Source organism: Oncorhynchus nerka, linkage group LG3 (genome assembly GCF_034236695.1).
Source record: "Oncorhynchus nerka isolate Pitt River linkage group LG3, Oner_Uvic_2.0, whole genome shotgun sequence".
Lineage (NCBI taxonomy): Eukaryota > Metazoa > Chordata > Actinopteri > Salmoniformes > Salmonidae > Oncorhynchus > Oncorhynchus nerka.
This window is the reverse complement of record NC_088398.1, coordinates 20,096,075-20,120,039: the sequence shown is the minus strand read 5'-3', so window position 1 is coordinate 20,120,039 and position 23,965 is coordinate 20,096,075. Positions and strand designations below refer to the sequence as shown.

Genomic DNA, 23,965 nt, shown 5'->3' with positions numbered 1-23,965 from the left:
TTACCCTCAAATTGTTGTTATTGTTCATAGTCATGCTCAGATACAATGTCATCTATATTCAGAGGAGACTCCCCCAGTTTCCTTTTACCTTATAGCAAAGAGATCACATCAGCCACGATGCTCTGTTGAAAAACTGCTAATCAGCTAGGAAACATTTGCTGCCCTTCTGGCAAGGTCGAAGGGGTCACGGTCCCTGGCTGAATGTCCAGTCCTCTCCCCCGCTCGCCTCTAAACCCCAACCGCCTCTGGGGCCCACAGGCCCTGCAGGCATAATCCTAGCACCCCCTACATGCAGCCTGAGAGTCTTTCTAATCTAAGGCCCAGGGATGGGCCAGTCCATCCGTCTATCAGTCCCTCTGTCTGTTTGTCTGACAGGGCTTCCCTCCTCATCACACGAACCGCATCGGCCGGGTTCATATTGACTCAGAGACCCGGGCCTTGGCTCCACATAGGGGGAGAGACAGCCTCTGAAACCAGCCTCATGTTTGACCAGCTGATTGATCTGTTAACTCTTGCCATTCGATGTGTGTCCCTGAATTTAATTTCAGAATTCATTTCTTGTTTGAGGGAGTGGAGGTAAGTAGCATTGTAATTCAGATGTTGTCTGCTGATGTTGGCGTGTCGTTTTTGATTAATTTGTGCACTTTACCTCATTGGAGTAGGCTGAAGAGCTTCACTCATACTGTATTTTCTCTGATGTGTCACACACCTGATATACACTGCAATTCAGCTTTTAGACACTAATGTGTACAACAGCAAATAAACCTTACTATAAACTACACATTAAAACTGTAGCTACATTTTAAGTCCCATCAATGCCGTAGTAGCCAGTTGCCAATAATTACTAAGCAGTGGAGGCTGGTGAAGGGAGGACGGCTCATTGTAATGACTGGAATGGAGTGGCTGGAATGAAACACGTTTCCATGTGTTCACTCCATTCCAGCCATTACTATGAGCCGTCCTCCCTTCACCAGCCTCCACTGTTACCAAGCGATTGGAGTTAACCTTAAATTATAAAAGCCACCTGTTCAATGTGCACTATTAGATTAAGTATTGGTTAGAATAATCAACCTGGATACAGGTACTGTAACTACAATATAGTATAACATGACTAGAGAGACTTTCTTATTGTCATTTTATGACAGTGGGCTGTCGATATAATAAAAACAGTTGAAAAATGCTTTTCACAGCTCATTCAGATTGTCAATTTGCTGCTATGTGTGTATTGTCAAAGGCGCAGAGGGCATTGCACTAGATTTTGCAGTCCATTCCACTTTCCACTTGAATGTTATCTCCAGTGCCCATAAAAACAAGAGACAATGAAATGAGGTTATTCTCCAGTGTCGAAGACAAGCCCTGTTTGGATGTAGGAGCTGATTTGATGGACTCTCCCGCTCCCACCAGCCGATGTGGTGGAGAGAAGAGAGGGCCTGTTTGGATATGCATCACAAAGGCTTCCTGCAGTATTGATCTGCAGTGGGTTAAGGCAGTCTATCAGCAAATGTCCCTCTCTGGGAAAAATAACAGCTGATTAAAAACACACAGCAGCCTGGCAGAAGGCTGCTGATGGTCGGTTATCTCAGCCCAAAGGTCAGTGTGTACAGAAATAATCCACTTTCACTTAACAGCTTAATTTAAGTCACACCTCATGCAAATGCTGCCATTTGGCAGTCCCTTTATTTAAGGTTGGCTATTATTTAATAAGGTTATACGGTATTGTAGATTTTTTTGCGCTCATGCTAACAGCATCAGGTCTTGCAGACAGGAAGCTGAAGCTCTTTGATCTTGAATTGTAGCAAGAACTTTTTCCAACCACGACACTAAAACAGGTGCACCCAGGTTTGCTGCTGATGGAAGCAGTTATATCTGAGGTTCAGCACTAGTGTGTAGAACTCTCTGCTCTTAACGATACAGACCAAAATTACAAACCTTTTTCAAAACTGAGAAAAGGCACTTTAATTTATTAGAAACTTACATTTAATCAAATAACTTACAACTGGAGGGTACTGTATATTGATACATTATATAACAACACAAAATATAAACACAATTTTGCACAGTGTAAAGTTCATGGTAATCATAAAACAAACTAAATTTAAAAAACAGTATTGTCACAATAAAAATGCCATCCTTTGAAATAAATAAAACTGTGAGTTTCGCACTTCACAGACCCCAATATACAATTGTAGAAAATACATTTCCCCCAGTCTCCATATCACACACTAGCATGAAACTCAATAATGAAAAAAAAAATTATAAACATAAACAAGGTGGACTAGAAAGAACCATTTCCTTTATCCTTTCCATTGTAACAACAGAATGCAGCAGTACTATGGTGGTGTTGGCCGTGGGCACTACACCTTTCCTTTAAAACAACTAAAAAAGACTAGAGATTTTGCCCATGCAAATTAGAAAATCGGTTCTTGTCTTGAAAGGTATCTTATAGGTAAAGTGGAAAGGTCAGAGGTCAGTAGCGTTCCTTGGGTTCGCTGAACTTGCGTTTCTTCGACACAGAGGCCTGGACATCCTGACTGCAGGGGAACTCGAACTGCGATATCTGCTAATCAGAGAGTGACAGACAGTTTACTAACTAATGCAAGACTCTAAAATGAATAATGATTGCCAAACAATATTCTGTATACATCTAGATGGGATGGATTGAATGAGTCATATTGACTTGTTAAAAAACATGTAGGTCAGGGAACTTTTATCTTTAAAAGACAATTTGCACATTATTATCAGACAATTTGCACATTATTATCACTCCTGTGAGTATGTGACAAATAAAATTTGATTTGATTTGAAGACTGGGGGATGAAATCTATGATGCTCGAGGGGGGGTGTCTCCCACCATTTTGTCTTCGATGGGAGAGGGCTTCTTCTTGCTGACGCTGTGCACCTCAGTCTTAGCCTTTCTCTCCTGCACACACACAGACCAAAGACAGTAAATCACAGAATGCAGGGAAGTGCTTGTGAAGCTAGTCCCATAGATATACAGTTGAAGTCGGAGGTTTACATACAACTTAGCCAAATACATTTAAACTCAGTTTTTCACAATTCCTGACATTTAGTTCTAGTAAAAATTCCCTGTCTTAGGTCAGTTAGGATCACCACTTTATTTTAAGAATGTGAAATGTCAGAATAATAGTAGAGAAATTATTCATTTCAGAATGTATTTATTTCATCACATACCCAGTAGGTCAGAAGTTTACACACACTCGATTAGTATTTGGTAGCATTGCCTTGAAATTGTTAAACTTGGGGTCAAACGTTTCGGGTAGGCTTCCACAAGCTTCCCACAATAAGTTGGGTGAATTTTGGCCCATTCCTCCTGACAGACCTGGTGTAACTGAGTCAGGTTTGTAGGCCTCCTTGCTCGCACACACTTTTTCAGTTCTGACCTCAAATGTTCTATAGAATTGAGGTCAGGGCTTTGTGATGGCCACTCCAATACCTTGACTTTGTTGTCCTTAAGCCATTTTGCCACAACATTGGAAGTTCAATTTTTGTTTCATCAGACCAGAGGACATTTTTCCAAAAAGTACGATCTTTGTCCCCATGTGGAAACCTTGGTCTGGCTGTTTTATGGCGGTTTTGGAGCAGTGGCTTCTTCCTTGTTGAGAGGCCTTTCAGGTTATGTCGATATAGGACTCGTTTTACTTTGGATATCAATAGTTTTGTACCTGTTTCCTCCAGCATCTTCACAAGGTCCTTTGCTGTTGTTCTGGGATTGATTTGCACTTTTCGCACCAAAGTACATTAATCTCTAGGAGACAGAACGCATCTCCTTCCTGAGCGGTATGACGGCTGCGTGGTCCCATGGTGTTTATACTTGCGTACTATTGTTTGTACAGATGAACGTGGTACCTTCAGGCATTTGGAAATTGCTCCCAAGGATGAACCAGACTTGTGGAGGTCTTATTTTTCTGAGGTCTTGGCTGATTTCTTTTGATTTTCCCATGATGTCAAGCAAAGAGGCACTGAGTTGGAAGGTAGGCCTTGAAATACATCCACAGGTACACCTTCAATTGAATCAAATGATGTCAATTAGACTATCAGAAGCTTCTAAAGACGTGACGTAATTTTCTGGAATTTTACAAGCCGTTTAAAGGCACAGTCAACTTAGGTATGTAAACTTCTGACCCACAGAATTATAAGTGAAATAATTTGTCTGTAAACAATTGTTGGAAAAATTACTTGTGTCATGCACAAAGTAGATGTCTTAACCGACTTACCAAAACTATAGTTTGTTAACAAGAAATTTGTGGAGTGGTTGAAAAACGAGTATTAATGACTCCAACCTAAGTGTATTTAAACTTCCGACTTCAACTGTACATCCTTCGTGGTCATTTTTACATTACGCTATACAAAAATGTCTTCCATTTGAACAGGGCCAGTAGGAGTTAGATAGGGTTGTATGTTTTGGGGGGCACTGACCAGGGTGGACCTGGTGACGCGTCCGCTCCTGGTCCTCTTAATGGCCACTTCCAGGTCAGATGTCCTCTTTACCAAAGTATCCATCTGAGACAGACAGGTCAATCAAACGACAGACCGTTACCTTCACAACTGGAGCAGCACCTATATTACTTTATATTCATACAGTACTATCCCACCTATATATTTGTATTGTTCTGTATTGGCATTTGCTTGATACAAAGGCCTATCTTAGTTGTGACTATGCAGAATGTACATTTTACTGTTATTTTACCTGAGAGTTCTCTGTGCTCTCCTCACACACCTCCATCTTCTCCTGGCAGTTCACCTGGACCTCTTTGAGCATCAAACATGATGAAAACACAATAAAACCAAACATGGATTTCAGACTGCATTTGACTTATTAAAAGAGAAAATAGCACTACTGTTATCATGTTCAGCGAAACTGCTTTATACTAAGATTTGAGAGAGGAGGTCCTACCGGAATTGTCCAAGTAAAGGTCGTTGTCCGGATTTTCCATTACTTTTATCATGCGAGTCTAAAAGTAGAAACCCCAATAAAAATGTTAGACTATAGGTACATCCTATGGGATGGACAGCAACACCCCCTACTGGGTTAAAACAATAGCGCCATGCCATCGGCACCCAGTCAAATTAGCCTAGAGGCCTCAAGTCTCACCTGCTGACTGCTGATCTTGGTCACTGTCCCTTCCTCCATCTTCAGCTCCCACTTGTCCCTCATGCAGATTGTCTGCTCGTCATCGACCTACAGAGAAAAGGGGACAGCTGTTAATCAACGTGTCACCTGCCAGTCTGGTTTACATTACTCTGACTAGTTATTTCCCCCCTTTCCTTCATACCTGCTCCAGCCTTTCTCTCTCTGTGGTCACGTCCACCTTCAGGGTGTGGAAGGGAGTGACCACCTCACCCATGGTCAGGTTGACAGGCTCCTTCTCAAACTGCATGCTATCGCCGTCCCCCTCCATGAAGCCTGGGGGTTGGTAGTCCTGGGGAGTGACTGAGATATATACACACATGCAAACACACACACAAACACTTTATGTGTTAAAAAAACAAACATATACTTGTTATACCCTATGAAAGTTGCGCTTCAATTTTACTTCTGTACTCCGCCCGGGTTTTGTAGGCTAAGAATGGGCTTAAAATGTTTATTGTCAAATTCATAAAAACGCGGTCATTTAAGATATATATTAAAGTGTTTTTGTATATATTTATATACCATATGCCGGTTTTCAACGTATTTGACGCTCAAGAAGCGGAAAAGTTACAACCGTTTCATTTGAACTACACACACAAACTACAAATCAAAAGGCAGTAGTTGGCAACTTTCAGTGAAAAACACTCCCAGCTAATCTAATATAAAACACATCAAAAAGCCTGGAACTAACAGGTTGTTACCTTCCTGTAAGTCCTCAGCTCAAACAGGCATGCTCCAGCATGCTAACAACGCTGCAGGAGATGTAGTTCAAATTAGACTTTTCTAACTTTCGTGATGTGTCTTACTTATTCAGCTTCAAATATTTTGATAAAAGGCATCGGGTATGAGCAAATCAATACACAATTAAAAACTGGGTGGTTCGAGCCCTGAATGTTGATTGGCTGAAAGCCATGGTATACCATGGGTATGACAAAACATTTATATTTACTGCTCTAATTAGGTTGGTAACCAGTTTATAATAGCATTAAGGTACAATGGGGGTTGTGCTAGGACACAGCCCTTAGCTGTGGTATATTGGCCATATACCACACCCCCTCGGGCCTTATTGCTTAAATATACACTCAGTATACAAAACACCTGCTCTTTCCATGACATATACTGACCAGGTGAAAGCTATGATGCCTTACTGTAACTTGTTAAATTCCCTACAATCAATGTAGATGAAGGGAGGGTGACAGGTTAAACAAAGGATTTTGAAGCCTTGAGACGATTGAGACATGGATTGTGTATGTGTGCCATTCAGAGGGTGAATAGAAAATACGAAAGATTGAAGTGCCTTTGAATGGAGTATGGTAGTAGGTGCCAGGCACACCGGATTGTGTCAAGAACTGTAATGCTGTTTCCGTGTGTATTAAGAATGGTCCACTAGGGCCTCCCGGGTGGCGCAGTGGTTAAGGGCGCTGTACTGTCGCGGTCAGGACAGAGCCTGGGCAGTACAGGCTCTGTCGTAACCGGCCGCGACCGGAGGTCCGTGGGGCGACGCACAATTGGCCTAGCGTCGTCCGGGTTAGGGAGGGTTTGGCCGGTAGGGAAATCCTTATCTCATCGCGCACCAGCGACCCCTGTGGCGGGCCGGGCGCAGTGCGCGCTAACCAAGGTTGCCAGGTGTACGGTGTTTCCTCCGACACATTGGTGTGGCTGGCTTCCGGGTTGGATGGCGCTGTGTTAAGAAGCAGTGCGGCTTGGTTGGGTATCGGAGGACGCATGACTTTCAACCTTCGTCTCTCCCGAGACCGTACGGGAGTTGTAGCGATGAGACAAGAGTGTAGCTCTAAAAAAAACAATTGGATACCATGAAATTGGGGAGAAAAAGGAAAAACATCCAGCCAACTTGACACAATTGTGGAAAGCATTGGAGTCAACATGGGCCAGCATCCCCGTGGAATGCTTTCGACACCTTGTAGAGTCCATGCCCCAATGATTTGAGGCTGTTCTGAGGTCAATGGGGTGTTCCTAATGTTTGGTATACTCAGTGTAATTAAATGAATTTGATCATATAATCTTGGAGCCCATTTAAAAGACCCAGGACATTACCCCGGAAGTATGATGTCATTTGCGCAGCGTACTGCGTCACATCATCCCCATCATTGTTTGGTCTTTACCGTCGTCATAGTAAGAGAGTTTCATGTTGAGACAGACATTGTCTGGCAGAGGACCCAGGTTCTGCATCAGTGTGTAGAGTTTACGCACCAGGAGGATGCTGGACTTTTTTGTGTTGCTGCAAGCCATCTTTTCCAGATTCTTGCTGTTTTTGCTAAAACAAGAATAAATGTAAACATTTTTAGACAATTAAAAGTTTCTTTCTTCAATGTTTCTCAATGAAATTCTGCCATGTTATCATTATGTTATACACATTAGGGTTGAATATTTTCCCGGTATTTTACAAATGTTCCATCCCGAGAATAAATCACTTTTGTGAAGCCGGTAATTCCTGCCAAAACCGGATGTGTCATTCAAAAGCATTACAAAGCATATAAATAGACCTATGTCTGGATTTTATTATAGCTTTGATCGAAAATTCATGCCTGATGCAACCTAAACCTGATTAAATACATTTTATGAGCCCTACATTAAAGACATTTAATGAGCCCAAGCCCAAAAACGCCCAAATGATTGTACCGTTATCCAATACAGCTACTGAACATTACATAAGACAGAAAAACATAAAAGCACATAGATGTAACTAGCTATATGCTCTCTTTGGTAAATAAATTAAACAAGCTCCAGTAATCTTTTTGAGTGTGAACTGTATTACTCTACTGCATTGTTTACACTGTATTATATGGGCTAGAATTACACACCTTGTTCAAACCATGATAAAGCAGGGAGAGAACATGTGATTCTGGTGCAGCACATGCAGCCTACAAAGTTACAAGTATAGGCTAGTGAATTTGATTGAAATTTTTCATAATATTTCCCCTAATGTTATTAGCCTACCTCCTCTTTCTCTCTCTAGTGTTGCTTCATTCCTTCCTTGCTTTCAACAGTTAAATTAAACAAGTGTTGTTGTCCTTATCTTCATCATTCTAATGACATGCTTGAATAATATAGGACTAGAATGAGATGCAAAAGCCTTTCACTTCTCTTCACGAGGATTGGATGGTTATGGGTCTGCATAATTAACTGCTATAGCCTACCCCCATCCCGCGTTCACTCTTCTTTCAAACTACCCAAGAGTTCTATTAGCTGCTGTATTTAACATTCGGCAAACAAGAGCTTGTGTCCCTCTTTGAATAGTCTATTGGTATAAGAAATCCAAAAAAAAAGACATTTCCAGCAAGCTATTCTAGTCTAGCTTTTCCTGCATGGGACTCCAAGAGCTAAGGAACATTTTTTTACAGAGTCCAACAGAGCACAGGTGCTTGTGTATTGCGCAAGAGACCGAGGATATAAGTTAGAAACTTATTATGCATTACCCGTCATTCATTACATAAATATAAGAATAATACTGCATTTGGATGTATTTCCTGAAAGAGGTAGGTTAGCACATCTAGAGTGCATTCGAGAACTTTTCAGACCCCTTGAGTTCACTTCTTTTCTTTTCCTCATCAATCTACGCACAATACCCCATAATGACAAAGCGAAAACAGTTTTATTAAAATTTTGGCAAACTTATTAGAAAACCCCCCAGAAATACCTTATTTACATAAGTATTCAGACCCTTTGCCATGAAACTTGAAATTGAGCTCAGGTGCATCCTGTTTCCATTGATCATCCTTGTGATGTTTCTACAACTTGATTGGAGTCCACCTGTGGTAAATTCAAGTGATTGGACATGATTTGGAAATGCAAACACCTGCCAATATAAGGTCCTACAGTTGACAGTGCATGTCAGAGCAAAAACCAAGCCATGAGGTCGAGTTCCGAGACAGGATTGTGTCTGTTCCGAGACAGGATTGTGGTACAGATCTGGGGAAGGGTACCAAAAAATGTCAACAGCATTAAAGGTCCCCAAGAGGACAATATCATTCTTAAATGGAAGAAGTTTGGAACCTCTTATTGACATAACCTGAAAGGCCGCTCAACAAGGAAGAAGCCACTGCTCCAAAACCGCCATAAAACAGCCAGACTACGGTTTCCCCATGGGGACTAAGATCGTACTCCCGGTCGTGGCCGGCTACGACAGAGCCTGGACTCGAACCCAGAATCTCTAGTGGCACAGCTAGACCACTACTACAGCGCCTTAGACCACTACACCACTCGGGAGGCATGGGCACCGGTTAGTTGAGGTAATATGTACATGCAGGTGGAGTTATTAAAGTGACTATGGATAGATGATAAACACAGAGTAGCAGCGGAGTAAGAGAGGAGGAGGGGGGGGGGGGGCAATGCAAATAGTCTGGGTAGCCATTTGATTAGACGTTCAGGAGTCTTATGGCTTGGGGGTAGAAGCTGTTTAGAAGCTGTCTAGACTTGACGCTCCGGTACCACTTGCTGTGCAGTAGCAGAGAGAACAGTCTATAACTAGGGTGACTGGAGTCTTTGACAATTTTTAGGGTCTTCCTCTGACACTGCCTGGTATAGAGGTCCTGGATGGCAGGGAGCTTGGCCCCAGTGATGTACTGGGCCGTTCGCACTACCCTCTGTAGTGCCTTGCGGTTGGAGGCCGAGCAGTTGCCATACCAGGCAGTGATGCAACCAGTCAGGATGCTCTCGATGGTGCAGCTGTAGAACCTTTTGAGGATCTGAGGACCCATGCCAGATCTTTTCAGTCTCCTGAGGGGGAGTAGGTTTTGTCGTGCCCTCTTCATGACGGCAGCGTAGCCTAGTGGTTAGAGCGTTGGACTAGTAACCGGAAGGTTGCGAGTTCAAACCCCCGAGCTGACAAGGTACAAATCTGTCGTTCTGCCCCTGAACAGGCAGTTAACCCACTGACATCAGTCAGGAAGTTAAAGCTTGGTCGCAAATGTGTCTTACAAATGGACAATGACCCCAAGCATACTTCCAAAGTTGTGTCAAAATGGCTTAAGGACAACAAAGTCAAGGTATTGGAATGGCCATCACAAAGCCCTGACCTCAATCCTAGAGAACGTTTGTGGGCATAACTGAAAAAGCGTGTGGGAGCAAGGAGGCCTACAAACCTGACTCAGTTACCCCAGCTCTCTCAGGAAGAATGGGCCAAATTAAACAATTTAAAGGCAAGGTATGTAAACTTCTGCCCCACTGGGAATGTGATGAAGGAAATAAAAGCTAAAATAAATCATTTCTCTACTATTATTCTGACATTTCACATTCTTAAAATAAAGTGGTGATCCTAACTGACCTAAAACTGAATTTTACTGGGATTAAATGTCAGGAATTGTGAAAAACTTGAGTTTAAATGTATTTGGCAAAGGTGTATGTAAACTTCCGACTTCAACTGTATGTAAATGTGATATTTCCTGCCTGTACTTTAGCCTATCGGATTTCCTGTTATCAACCTATTGCCTGATCCCCCGGACGACGTTACTAGCCTTTTCCCTGCCTGTACTGTTGCCTTTTTTGGATCCCCTGTGTATGACCTTCTGCTTGCCCCTGGACCCAGCTACCTGCCTCCTCCTGTGGTCCTTCACAAATAAACACCTGCTGCGCCCTGCGCTTGAAACCAGCTCTGTCTCCCGTCGTGTTCATTACAGTTCTAAATACTTTCCAAATGCACTGTATATATAGGCCTATATATATCAATCTTGAACACGATTATCTATTTTGGATGCAATTTGAATGGAATTGATGGAGAGAGAGAAAGACAGTGAGAAAGTGTTCACTCATGCACTGATTTAAAGAAACGATATAGGAGTGTTTTAAACTCTGCAATCAAAAAAAAAAAAAAACTTTACAATAAAAAAACAAGGTGATCCCCGAACGCCAGATGGTGATGTGCAAATTAGATGTGCATTCGGTCTTTATATTACTGTAGTGTAGGCTATGCTGCAGAAAATGTAGGTCTACCGATCACAATAAAAAAAAGTTACCAAGGGAAGGTCTACATACTGAGATGGGCTGTCGGTTCCCACCCTGAGAGTTGATGATTCATTATGCAGTGACCAGAGGGAAGGCCTTACAGAATCCAGATTTAGACATTGTATATAATTTAACAGTTCCATTTCACGTCATGCTGTTCATATAAATAATTTATTATAATTTACCGGTTTCTCAGTTATTTATCCCGGGAAAAGGGAGTGGTTTTGGGCAGTAAATCTCAGTAACCGGGTTCCTGCCATTCAACCCTAATACACATTCACAAAGCTATACCTTTCAAAGTCAATTTTGGGTCCCTTTTCAGTGTATTGGACTTTGAACTGGTAGCATTCAGTAACCTTCTGCAAAACGCAAAGAAAGACCAGTGTCACAATGAGAAAATAAATATACTGTAGTTTGTTCTAGTGCAGAGAATCAAAGCATTACTATGATCGATACCTAAGGGGTTAAAAAGTTGTCTATTACCTTTGGATTATCTGGGTCTGTGTATATCTATAGAAAGTGGAAGGATACAAACTTTAGCAACTTAAAATGCTTTATATGCTGAAGAAAATATTTGATGAGATATACTCACAGACATAACGACCGTCCGCAACTGTTGGAATACAAGACATTCATTATATGTAATTAATTAACATTAATAACATGTAGATAATAAATAAACAACTAAATGCTAGTGTCTCACTTACGTATTTTCTCTGAAGGGCATCAAAGCATCCCTGCATCCTGGGAGGTGTATAAAATAGTCTTAATTAATCAACCCTGAATAAATAATCTAACCAGGATAAAGGGAAAGGATTTGGCCACAGAGAAAACACTGTACTGGAATTTCCCCACTGAGGCTTGGTGGTGTATACTAACCACTGTACAATCTGACTGGCACCAGGGCAGGTGCGTTCCTCCCTGAGGATCATAACTTTCTGCTCTGTGGCATAGAGACAAGAAAGTGTAAGTCTACTTCTTGAAGATGTTGGCTAGCTACAAACGTTGTTCACATGCCATGGTAGTAATACTAGTTGATAACAAGTTGTCAAATCTACAAAATAAAGATTAATTATAAGCCAAATAGCTAGCTATCAAGGTAAACGCTATGTTGAAATATGTAGCTAGTTAGCTAAGTACTAGTTTACACAGATAGATACAGAAATATTTTATACTAATCTGGCTAGCTAATTTAGCTAACTAGCTATCTACATTACATTTGCTAGCTAACGTAGCTAGCAGCAATACACACAGCCACTGATGTCACTGACTTTACTCTACAACCTATTGTGATTAGTATGAAATTGCATAGCTCACATAGCTAGCTATTACTACCTAGATAGAGCGCAGTCACACAACCTGTTTTTTTGGTTAAAAAATAACTACCAAAAACAAGTTAGCTAGCTAATTTACTAAGAAACTGTTGGATGTTGGGTCAAACTCGCGCCAGACGCACAGTTACCCGCCAAAAAGGACAGCTAAAGTAGCCAATCAGAGGGCAGCCTTAGATAACGTACATTTTCTTGCCACCACAACATACATTGCGTGAATAGAGATATCAAAGGTAGTGATATGTCCTGGCCGAGGTAAACATCAGTTTTAAATGAAGGTGTTTATGTTGCGGCACTGTATGGAATTTGCTCTGTTGTTGGTGTAGTTTGATGCAACGCTGCGCACAAATTGAATATCCGCACTCTATTGGACACAGCCCTGTCAATCAGCATTTCTCTACGAGTAGTAGCATTTCATTGGCTCTCTTGGTATCTAATACAGCGTGTTTCCTTATACAATTGGTTACTGTATATGTCTGTCACAAATGGCAAACCCACACGACGACGTCAGAAATTATTTAGCCTTTTTTTTTTGTCGACGAGTCTTGTTCACAAGAGGCAGGTTAGATTTGTGGAAGCTAGAGGAGCACCCCTGCATACATTCTAACCTGCGTTTTCAAGCAAATCGGACTTCCAGTCCATTATAGCTGCGTAATGTCGTCCGAAAATCTATCAGATACTCAAATGGAATATGAGGATGAAAAACAGGTGGGTTTAATATCATGACTCTATCTTGAGTTTGTCAGTTAGCTATAACGCTAGCTCTGTTTGTTGTAACGCGTTACAAGTAACGTGTTTGAATTGATTGCTAGCTAGTTAGCTTTCGTTATGGCATCAAACCTGTAAACGTCTCTTTTACCAACAATGACAGTGTGTATATATGTTTTGGAAAGGTTTTGAGTAAGATGTACGTGGCTCCCGATAATCAATAATAACATAGGTACTGTATTATTGAGTTATTTATTGAGTTTTCCCTTGTGCCATTGGCTCGCTGGTCCATAGGTTACGAGATATGTCTGGGCCTCATTGGTCTATCCTGACACAGCAGTAGTTGAGGTTGAGTCTACCGGCGTTCGATACTGTCATGCAAACAATAATATTGTAGCCTATCCTTTGAAATCTGTGTTTTAATGGAAACCAGGGTTAATCATCACAGTCACTTATGTGCTAGCTGATCAGTCACACAAAGCTTACAAGGATGTATAAGCTAGATCTATTGATTCATACTCGTTTTCAGTCCTATATACTTTGTGAATGTTATTTAAAGTGTGGCACTGATATTAGGCATAGTTGTATATAATATAGGCATATCTATATCAATATGTGACATCTATCAAATGGAGTACGTTTGAAAAGGCACTTGTACATGCAGCATCCTGAGTGGATGCTGGTGAAGGTCAGAGGTCTATTGACAAACCCACTGGTCATATCAATATGCATTGACTAGCATGTCTACATAGGGAGGTTACTGATGCTATACTTTGTCTTATCAATGATAGTGGGTGCTAATAATACAATGGTATTTTGATACAATGACAAGAAGAGAAACCGGTCATGTGAGAAAATATAATTTCATGGTAGCTAGCTACTATGGGTCTAGTCTAGCAGTTTGGAACTGTTTGAGGGAGTGGAAAGTATCCGGTCCACTCTTGCATTTTCCCTCATTGGGCCTGAATATAGTAACCTTTACACTTTTGTTATGGATCCAATTGATCAGTAACAGAATCTGTTCATTGGATTCTCTACCCTGAGCCACTTATTGTCCCTGCCCCTGCTGGCTTTGCATTCACTGTCCTCTACATTGAATGGCAGATATTCTCATGTACTTAAATTGCAGTGTTTTGTGGGTTTCTCAATGTTTTCTTAGCTTTATTTAGCCAGATAAGTCAGAATGTGTTGTAAGTTAACAATGGGCAATTCCATGTTAACAGTGATGCTGAGACTCATATGTTTCCAATTAAAATGTATGCCAAACAAAAAAACAATGATTGCACAGTTAAAAAAGCATGCATCCACAAGGACTACTTTTTAAGTTTCCAAAAAAATTGACAAAAACACATTTACTTGAAGAACAATGCAGATACAAACAGTATGACGGGTTGTGTTTGTGCTGTAATTATGTTACCAAACTTTGCATCTGCACTGTTCTGTAAGTACATGGTTTTTTTTTGTAAAAGAAATGTGGACATTTTTGAAAGTAGTCTTTCTGCATAGAGTTGTATGGTTTATTTAACTTTGCAATCATTTGATTTTTCACTTTAAAATGTCAAACAAAAACCGTCTCCGCTTCACTCTGTTACTGTGGAATTGCCCCAATAGAGAATGTTTTGCTTACTTCTGCTCAAAGTCTATCTGGACTGTGGGCAATAACAAGGTGTGTCTTGTTAACCCACTTTTCACTGGCATCTGTCCATGGACTCCACACTGGCAGTAAAGGGTAAACCAGTTTGTCTAGTGCAGGAGTTGCCTCCAGTAAATACACCTTACAAAAAGCTTTAGCATGAAGGTGTCATGTGAAAACTAGAACCACTCTGCAAGCTCTGTGTACCTAGACTTTGGTCTGCAATTACTCAAGGCCTGTTTCTGTATAATATTTTTTTCAATAACCATAAAGTAAGGCCACACTTGGCTTGTACATATTTGCAGACAAATGGCTTTATGAGGGGAAAACAATTTGTTTTTATGGCACCAATAACATGTCAGTGATGGGGAAACTGGTAACAAGGCTGTTTTGTCCACATCAGCTGAAGAAAAGTGTGTGAGAGGGGGAAATAATGGATTTGAACTGCTTTCTAGTCACAATTCTTACTCAATCATAACACTCGTCTTCTGTGTGAGTTGTTCATCGCAGGCAACCATGAGGGCGTGAGAGATAGTGTTGCAGGAGAGCATGCAGAGAGTGACTCATACTATGAAGACGCTTCAACTCCCTCAACTCATTTTCATGGCGTTAGCCCACTTCACAGCTGAATATGAGTAGGGTTAGGCTATATGATTCAGATGCAATCCTTTCTGAAGAGCACAGTGCCAGCCCAGTAACCTAGTTGTTTTGTCATCATCAGACCATCTTATAACCTTCTTATTCGTTTTAATTTCACAAGTTCAGTGAAATGTCCTTGTAACCTCAAACCCCAACAATGCTGTAATCAATAACAATGTAATACGAAAAATAATATAGGGTAGAACATAAACACACAAGAAATGGAAATAAGAACACGAGGAAGTAATAAGCATAATATATACAGGATCAGTCAGTTCCAGTACCATATTTACATTGTGCAGGGATACTGGAGTGATAGAGGTAGATAATTGTAGAGGTAAGGTGACAAGGCATCAGGACATGTTACTGCATATCACAAGGCGTTGGACAGTTAAATGGAGAATGTCTATTTTAAAAGCCTATGCTTGTTCTTCTCTGCGCATCATGGCTGACATTTTGATGACGCATATATAGGTGTAGGCTACATAGGCCTATTGTTTAGATGTTTCTCCTCTTTAGCTAAATTCCTTGCACGTAGCAAGTAGTACCCATATGACGGCACATCAAAATGTTTTCTTTGTCTGGACAGGACTCTCAGGAAAAGAATGCCAACCTTGTGAAGGGCGAAGAGGTCAAGCTGAAGGCCAAGTACCCCGGCCTGGGCCAGAAGCCTGGAGGCTCCGACTTCCTCATGAAGAGGCTACAGAAAGGGGTAGGTGGAACGCTTCTCCCGGCGAGCCACAGATAATGCATGCTTTTGATTCAACATGTTAGTGACGTGCTAGGCTGGAACAAATGCCGACAGACCCTTGTTGACCACTTGACTAGGAAATCGCATAGGCTTAGAATATTCTTCTTTAAGACATATCGATACGTTCTGCATTCATGAGGATCTCAGATTGCCTTGTTGTGCCTGTGGCAGTAGCTATGTTCCAATTAACTTGTCCAGTGATACTATTATTATTTTTTGTCCACATTTTAGAGAGTTCACAAAGAAAATAGATGTGACAATTACCTTCTACGGTGCATTTCCATAGAACTATCTTATGTCATTAAAAACAGCTATACTTAATGACCTCGCACCTATAAAAAAAATATACTTTTCCGCGAAAACCTAGTGTCAACTAACAATATAGTGGTTGAGGTGTTTCCATGACCCATTTAGGCAAATTGTCGTCAATCTATTAAAGAGCATTCTCTATGCCCTCCTACATACAGTGGGGGGAAAAAGTATTTAGTCAGCCACCAATTGTGCAAGTTCTCCCACTTAAAAAGATGAGGCCTGTAATTTTCATCATAGGTTCACTTCAAAATGATTAGACAATCACAATTTATTCCAAAAACATTGTTTCCATTTATCATTTGTCGCAATAAAGTTAGACAAAATAAAATCCACCCCTGTTGAATGGATAAAAATGTTGTCGATCTTTAGAACGTTTCTCCTATATGACACGTCACGTCGCAAAGATTTTTTTTGGCGAGATTGCTTTTGGTGAATAAACCGGCGTCAATGGAAACCTGCCAATTAACTTTAACTAGCAGATCTACTCCAGACAACCATAATTGAATTCCTTCTTTCTTGCCCCCACATAGCAAAAATACTTTGACTCAGGTGACTACAACATGGCCAAGGCCAAGATGAAGAACAAACAGCTGCCCGTGGCGGGCCCTGACAAGAACCTTGTCACAGGGGACCACATTCCCACGCCACAGGACCTGCCCCAGAGGAGGTCCTCCTTGGTGACCAGCAAACTAGCAGGCTAGCCTAGCCTCCACCCATCCACCAGGCCCCCAGCTAACGTTCCTCACCTGTCCCCCAACAATGCCCACCCCTAGTCATCTCCAGGCTCTACTTGGCTTTAACATATCGGGGAGAGCTGTGAAAGTCAGTACATATTGCTTGTATGTGGGTAGGGTGGGGAGGTGAGCTGGGACCTTTTCTACCATCTCTCCACACAGCTCTGCCCTCTGCGCACTCTGCTCTACCGCCTCCCTTATGTCTTGGTTTGGTGTTCAGAGGTACATAAAGTAGATGTGCCATCGGGGAGGCTGAGTTTAATGCACTTTGTATTATGTACAGTTCGTTTTTGCATCCCGAACGACACCAAAATATATTGTTGACGAGGGAGTTAGGAACCATGATCGCTCCACATTTTTCGATGTTGTGTTCTCGTCAAAGCTGGGGGTAGATGTTTGCATATTTTGCTTGCACACCAAATCTGGGAGGGAAGGGAACCATGGTGAAGTATCCAAAGGAATGGAGTGGTAATCAGAGGGAAATGTGGAAACTGATTTGAGGTTTCCTTTATCTCATGTTTTGTCAAACAAAAATCCAAGGTCATCCACGCTGACCTGAACGAACGGATATGAAACTGCACATTTTCTGCTCATGTCGCTTTAATTCTTGACTCCCTGTTGCTTTTCTTTTTCTAAATATGCTGCATGATTGTAACATGTAACAAAATGTGCAAATTTGGAGGGGTTAGATGACTCATAGGAAGTAGCAAGCAACCAAATGGAGCCCTGGAATGTCCATGGTCACTCTCCACACCTTCCTTCCTTCCCTCTCAATGTCCTGACAATCCACACACTGTCTGAAGGCTGCCCATGGCGAAAGCAATGGCAAAGCAAACTAAATACCCATTTATCATTTTAAGGCTGGGAAAATAAGCAACTGTATAATACTCACGTTAAATCTCAGTTCTGTGGCTATTACATCACATCAAAAAGCCTAAATGATTTGTAGGGGATCAATTCAGTGTATATTTCTGTATTGTGTTAAGAAATTTGACATTTGGTATGATTTGTGTCTTTTATAATGGGTTGTTTGTTCATTGTCACGCATTAGCCATTTACTACAATCTGGCTCTTCACTGTTAATGGCAGTTCCTGTTGAGAAACTCTTCCAGTAACAGAAGATTACTGCCTAGTTCCCAATTACATTAGTTGCTAAACCTCTCCTCGGTCTCTCCTTCAAATTCAACGTAGCAGGAGCCTCACAGCGTACTGCTAAAGCATATAGCCTCACGTATTTACATTCTAAATAAAAAAATCTGTGGTCAGTAATGGGGTAAACAGTCGGCCACCTGATAAACAGGCAGCCTGACTGGCCCCTGGCTCACACACACCTAACTGGAACACACAGCATGCTTTAGGGATATGCTCACTTGACACATGGCAAAGGGAAGGGATTTTATGACATGAGGAGAGGGGGAAAATTGTGTGTGTATTTAGTTGACCCTGCTCACACCTGTTGGGATGGCTCAACTTGCAAAATAATTATGGTCAGGGGTGTGTTAGATAAATCATACAAAAGTAAAGGCTAGTCGTCCTATCTCAATGAATCACACACTCCACACAAATGATAAAATACACACTTGATCACTCCCATCTTGGCAGCTTTTGAATATTAGACACGGACCTGTGTCCTATTGCAGGGAAGAAGATAGTGTGTTTGTCTGGGTTAGTATGAATGTGCTGCTGTTCTCTGTCCCAGCGGGTGTAAATAGACTTGGGGGTTGAGGATATTTTTTCTTTCTGTTGATTTCACTACTTGTAGTTCAATGTTTCCTTTCTCCTGTCGGTGAAAACACTACTTCTGCTTTTTCTTTTTACGACAGAGACCTTCATCTGTATAATATGAATGTGTAAATGCTGCTGATTCAGTCGATGACAAATCTTAAACTGAGATATTACCCTATAAAGAAAGCCTGTCCCAGGATTCAAACAATTGGACCCACTCCTACCATGAATAATGTCTGCCAATTGGAGACTGACTAACCCCTCCAGGGTTGGGGGTATAATTCCATTTCGATTAGGATATGAATTGAAATTCTACCCATGCCCAATGCAATCCATTTTGGGAACTGGCCAGCAGGAGTTGAAATTTAATTGACCCCAACTTGTTACTTGAATTTGAACAGAAAGACCATTCAGAATCCTAAATAATTGTAGCTTGCCATTGCAGGCTTAAAAAGTGTCCTAATATAATTGGATATGCTGCTGAAATTAAGGTTGTTGAAACAACAGAGGAATTCTTGATTGCTATGTTTTTGTGCACTGTCTGGCTTTGTATGGAGCAATGCAATGAGGGATATAGCAGGGTATGTTAAAATACCATGTCTCCTGTTCAACCATAAGTATGTGCCAGAATGTAAACAAATGAAAATGACTGTGCTGCTTACTGAAACTGTTTTTGGTTTTGCATACAATGAATCTGTTTTAGTGTTCTCTTACATAACTACAACAAAAGTTTATCCTGGCCCAAGATAACTGCAGGGATATCTGGAGCACCCTTGCTCCCAATAACTGGGGGTTTACTTAGGATATGTGTATTGTGGTGCTGGAGACGAAACAAAAGATTGATTTTAAGAAATTAGAAAGTACATGAGTACTAATAATGTTTGTTGTGTGGAAGTAGTGGAGCAAATTTGTCAGTATTTGAAATAAACTTTTACATGAATATGAATTACTTTGGGCTATTTTCAAATATCTTCTCACATTAAATCAAATCAAATGTTATTTGTCACATACACATGGTTAGCAGATGTTAATGTGAGTGTAGCGAAATGCTTGTGCTTCTAGTTCCGACAATGCAGTAATAACCAACGAGTAATCTAGCTAACAATTCCAAAACTACTACCTTATACACACAAGTGTAAAGGGATAAAGATATATGAATGAGTGATGGTACAGAGCGGCATAGGCAAGATGCAGTAGATGGTATCGAGTACAGTATATACATATGAGATGAGTATGTAAACAAAGTGGCAGAGTTTAGTGGCTAGTGATACATGTATTACATAAAGATGCAGTAGATGATATGGAGTACAGTATATACGTATACATATGAGTATGTAAACATTCTATTAAGTAGCATTGTTTAAAGTGGCTAGTGATATATTTTACATCAATTCCCATTATTAAAGTGGCTGGAGTTGAGTCAGTGTGTTTGCAGCAGCCACTCAATGTTAGTGGTGGCTGTTTAACAGTCTGATGGCCTTGAGATAGAAGCTGTTTTTCAGTCTCTCGGTCCCAGCATTATTGATTTGATCACCAGTGCTGGTGAAGTTTACATTAGAAACCAATAACCAACCAACTGTCTCTAGCTACAGTAATCTTTACAACCACAAAGGGCAGGATACCGCCACTTTATGTTGATAAATGACAAAGTCTAGGATCACCGTTTTATATGTTGATAAATGAGTCTATATTACAACCCGTCATTGGCCACTAGGGGACAGCAGAACTCCGCATTCACTATCAATGGTCTCTGAAGGGCTACAGCAAAGTCTACATAAATATGTATTATTTATCTGTACCGCTCAATGCAGAGAAATTCATTTTTATATCTTCTCTTCGTGGAGGTATTTATCTGAATGTTAATGGAAAACCATCCCAGATAGAATTGTGAAACTACTTCAAGGAAGAAGTGGCTGTTCCACTGGATGTCATAAGGTGAAAGCACCAATTTGTAAGTCGCTCTGGATAAGAGCGTCTGCTAAATGACTTAAATGTAAATGTAAATGTAAGGGGAGACCCAATGGAGGAGGCAGAGTCGAAAGTCATCGAAGTCCCTCCCACTTCCCCTCCCTCTTAACTACACGACAAAAGGTTGGTCATTTCCTCTTCGGGCTCACTGTTGTACTTAGCAGTCAATGATGTGGGATATTTGAGCAACAAAGTAGCTAAGCGCTAGCTTTTCGTAAAATAACTGCTAGAATCGTACTTTTATTTTTCAAACTCTTGTTTCCTAACCTTTAGATAAAGTCAAGATGAGTCTGTCGAAGTCGATTACACGAGCCACAACTACGATGTTGAATTTTCAAAATGGAGTCGTTGGAGGCTCTTTGTACTATATCGGCGAGACTGGGGCTGTACGTGCTGGGGCGTCACCGAAGTCAAAAGTGGATACTGATTTGGGTAATGGGACTGGCGACACTCCACCACGACCCACGAAGTTAGGAATGAATGTCGTGAAAAGCAACGTCCTGGGTAATCATTTGTCAGACCGAAGCAACAATGACGACTCTGACGGTTCTTTGCCCTGCACTCCTCAGATGGCGTCAGAATGTGGGCCTGAACTATCGAATTGTCAATCGGGCGATGAAGTATTGGAACATGATACAATACAACTAATTGAAAACGTATTGATGGACTATACAGGACTGTCTCCGTCTCGTTGTAAGCAAAGCAAGGCTCTTACGACGATGAAGCAAGTGGTGAAGGATATAATAGCAAAGCACCGATACGCATACAATGGTACGTAGATTTACAGTAATCATCTCTATAGATCCAAATCACTGGCACTACTTAGCTAAGTAACTGTATAGTCTGTTTTAAAGATGGTATTGAGCTCATAATGCGTTAACTTGGTTAATAACAGAGAAATATTATCAGGAATGTGGTTAGTTCGTTTTTACTCAGACTTATTTTTATTTTTTTAGGTATGATCGCCAAACTTGACTTAGATGACCGATGCGATGACATGAGTTTCATCAATTCTGTGGCCACGACCCTGTTCAGTGATGGGACCACGAACTGGGGTCGCATCGCCAGCCTGGTGGCATTTGGAGCAGTAGTGAGCCAGCACTTGAAGGAGATGGGCAGGGGACACTGCATTGAGTCGGTGGGCCAAAAGATCTCCACATACCTCCTCTCTGACCAAAGGGACTGGCTGGTCAAAAACAATGCTTGGGTGAGTCTTCTATGTGGCCCATGCGTCATTGGCTCACATCTTCAAATCTAAATGAGGACGTTTAATCTTATTTAGCCTACTTGTCCAGTAGCTAATCATAAACCTAACTCTGTATTTTTGTCTCTTACTCAGAATGGATTTGTAGCGTTCTTTCATGTGCAAGATCCAGAGTCCTCAGTAAGGAACACCCTCATAGCCTTTGCTGGATTTGCTGGGCTTGGGGCAACACTCGCCATGTTGATCAGGTGAATTGAACTATAAAAGACATCTTACTTTTTTCAACAAAGAAAATGGACTATTCCCGCAAGTTCTCTGACATCCTTAATATCACCATGATTGGAATGACTACCCAATGATGTCCTGTTTAGTCAAAGAAGAGGGTCAGTCTGTTGGATTATAGTGGCGGACTGAATTGGGACAGTGCTTTGGTGTCAAGCTCAAGTTAGTTATCATGTTTTGGTGCTGTTTTTTTTGTTGTTTGAGTGGCTATTTGAGGATATTTGGTAGTTGTTGGGACAGTCTCCAAATATATTCATCTGACTACTTAAATCTAACGGACTTGTTAAAAAGCTTTTATTTAATGTAAAAAGTACAGACATTTTATTTTTGTAATAAATGTATAGAAACAGTTAATTAATCTGCAAATTTTCAACTCACTCTTTTAAGTAATCAAGATGGAAAAGCCTTAGCTAATAGCTATACTTCACAATGGCAAAGTTCCACCTCTGACCATAAAGTTGGCTCAAATGACTTGTGATATTAGTCATACATGTACAAATGGGGATTGGTGTAAGAAAGGCAGAATCTGCATTGAACTGACCAATAAGGGCCTTAGAATTCAACTAAGGTATACCCAGTTTATGGGCATTGAAAATGTAAAGTTCTTACAGCAGGGAAGACTGTATTCTACATGCAATTAATTGCCTTACATGCATGTCATCTCGCCTACGCCCAATTCGTAGGATCATATTGCTGTTCCTTGGGGTAGATTTGCCAGTGATGCCTGGCATTGCATTTGCGTGGATGTAATGTGACTTCCTGGTTAAGGAAATCTTGTGGCTTGTTGCACTGGGAGGGGGAAGGGGGAACCTATTTTAAAGTCAGTTCAAAATTCCACTCAAGACTATGCTGATTTTGTATTTGAAGCGTTTCATTTCCAAGTTATATCCATGTAAATGCAATGTGCTCACAGGTTTAAGTTTTGAATATGAGCTTAAAGATTGCAAATGGTATCTGGCATTGGTTCAATAGAGGCAAGATGGTCTGCACTGTAAATGTGTACAGCAGTTCCATCTAACAAACTAGCACTAACCCTGATGCATCTTGCTGGCAAATTCCTTTAATCTCCTGAAGTTATATGATTAAAGGATAAAATCATGCAACTTTTGTGACTGCAATGAATAAAGACTGACTTTATTCACTTTGTGGCAGCAATTGTCTGAAAGCAGAAGTTTGGCTGTCAACTTTGAGACTACTTCTCAGAAGGGGGGTTGTGAAAAGACAGCAGTGACATCTGCACTGTGCTAGTTTCTGGTGATAAAGTAACCACATACACAAATTAATTCCTGTGTTGTACATAGTCATCTACACACATGCAGTCAAACATGTTTATTCGCACCATACCCCCTGGACATACACTAAGGTTATTTCCTAGAAATGAAGCTTCTGTGGTAACCATGCCTATATGTGTGTCATAGGCAGGCCACCACTGTATCGCTGCAGCCTCAGTTGTCAGAAACATAATTATTAAATTAAGACTGCCAGAACCCGTTGGGTGTCAATAAAATAAGTTGACAGTAGTCCAAAGATCTTTTACACTTTAGAGATGTTTCCACAAATTGCAT

General features: G+C 41.0%; 3 protein-coding genes across 5 annotated transcripts; 2 read left to right on the top strand and 1 right to left on the bottom strand.

Moving 5' to 3' along the window:
* Positions 1–1,950: 1,950 nt before the first annotated feature.
* Positions 1,951–12,724, bottom strand: LOC115114587 (HORMA domain-containing protein 1-like). 3 transcript variants are annotated; one of them, XM_065009454.1, is made up of 13 exons: positions 11,993–12,724; positions 11,821–11,857; positions 11,706–11,726; positions 11,597–11,623; positions 11,405–11,472; positions 7,276–7,427; positions 5,295–5,452; positions 5,114–5,200; positions 4,916–4,973; positions 4,709–4,770; positions 4,438–4,521; positions 2,852–2,920; positions 1,951–2,560 (listed from the first exon to the last, which is right to left on the bottom strand). In XM_065009454.1, exons 1-13 carry the CDS (start codon positions 12,043–12,045, stop codon positions 2,468–2,470), a joined length of 969 nt encoding a protein of 322 aa, XP_064865526.1. In that variant the 5' UTR covers positions 12,046–12,724; the 3' UTR covers positions 1,951–2,467. The 3 variants fall into 3 exon arrangements, with proteins under 3 accessions (XP_064865526.1, XP_064865532.1, XP_064865538.1); XM_065009460.1 differs by having other exon boundaries at positions 1,951–2,557; XM_065009466.1 differs by lacking the exons at positions 1,951–2,560; positions 2,852–2,920 and adding an exon at positions 2,936–4,022.
* Positions 12,725–12,984: 260 nt separating this feature from the next.
* Positions 12,985–19,892, top strand: LOC115103939 (alpha-endosulfine). The gene is made up of 3 exons (XM_029625010.2): positions 12,985–13,152; positions 16,014–16,136; positions 17,018–19,892. Exons 1-3 carry the CDS (start codon positions 13,099–13,101, stop codon positions 17,186–17,188), a joined length of 348 nt encoding a protein of 115 aa, XP_029480870.1. The 5' UTR covers positions 12,985–13,098; the 3' UTR covers positions 17,189–19,892.
* Positions 19,893–21,043: 1,151 nt separating this feature from the next.
* On the top strand, positions 21,044–23,541 carry LOC115103930 (induced myeloid leukemia cell differentiation protein Mcl-1-like). Its single transcript, XM_029625000.2, has 3 exons — positions 21,044–21,685; positions 21,871–22,121; positions 22,254–23,541. Exons 1-3 carry the CDS (start codon positions 21,199–21,201, stop codon positions 22,368–22,370), a joined length of 855 nt encoding a protein of 284 aa, XP_029480860.1. The 5' UTR covers positions 21,044–21,198; the 3' UTR covers positions 22,371–23,541.
* The last annotated feature ends 424 nt before the right edge of the window (positions 23,542–23,965 follow it).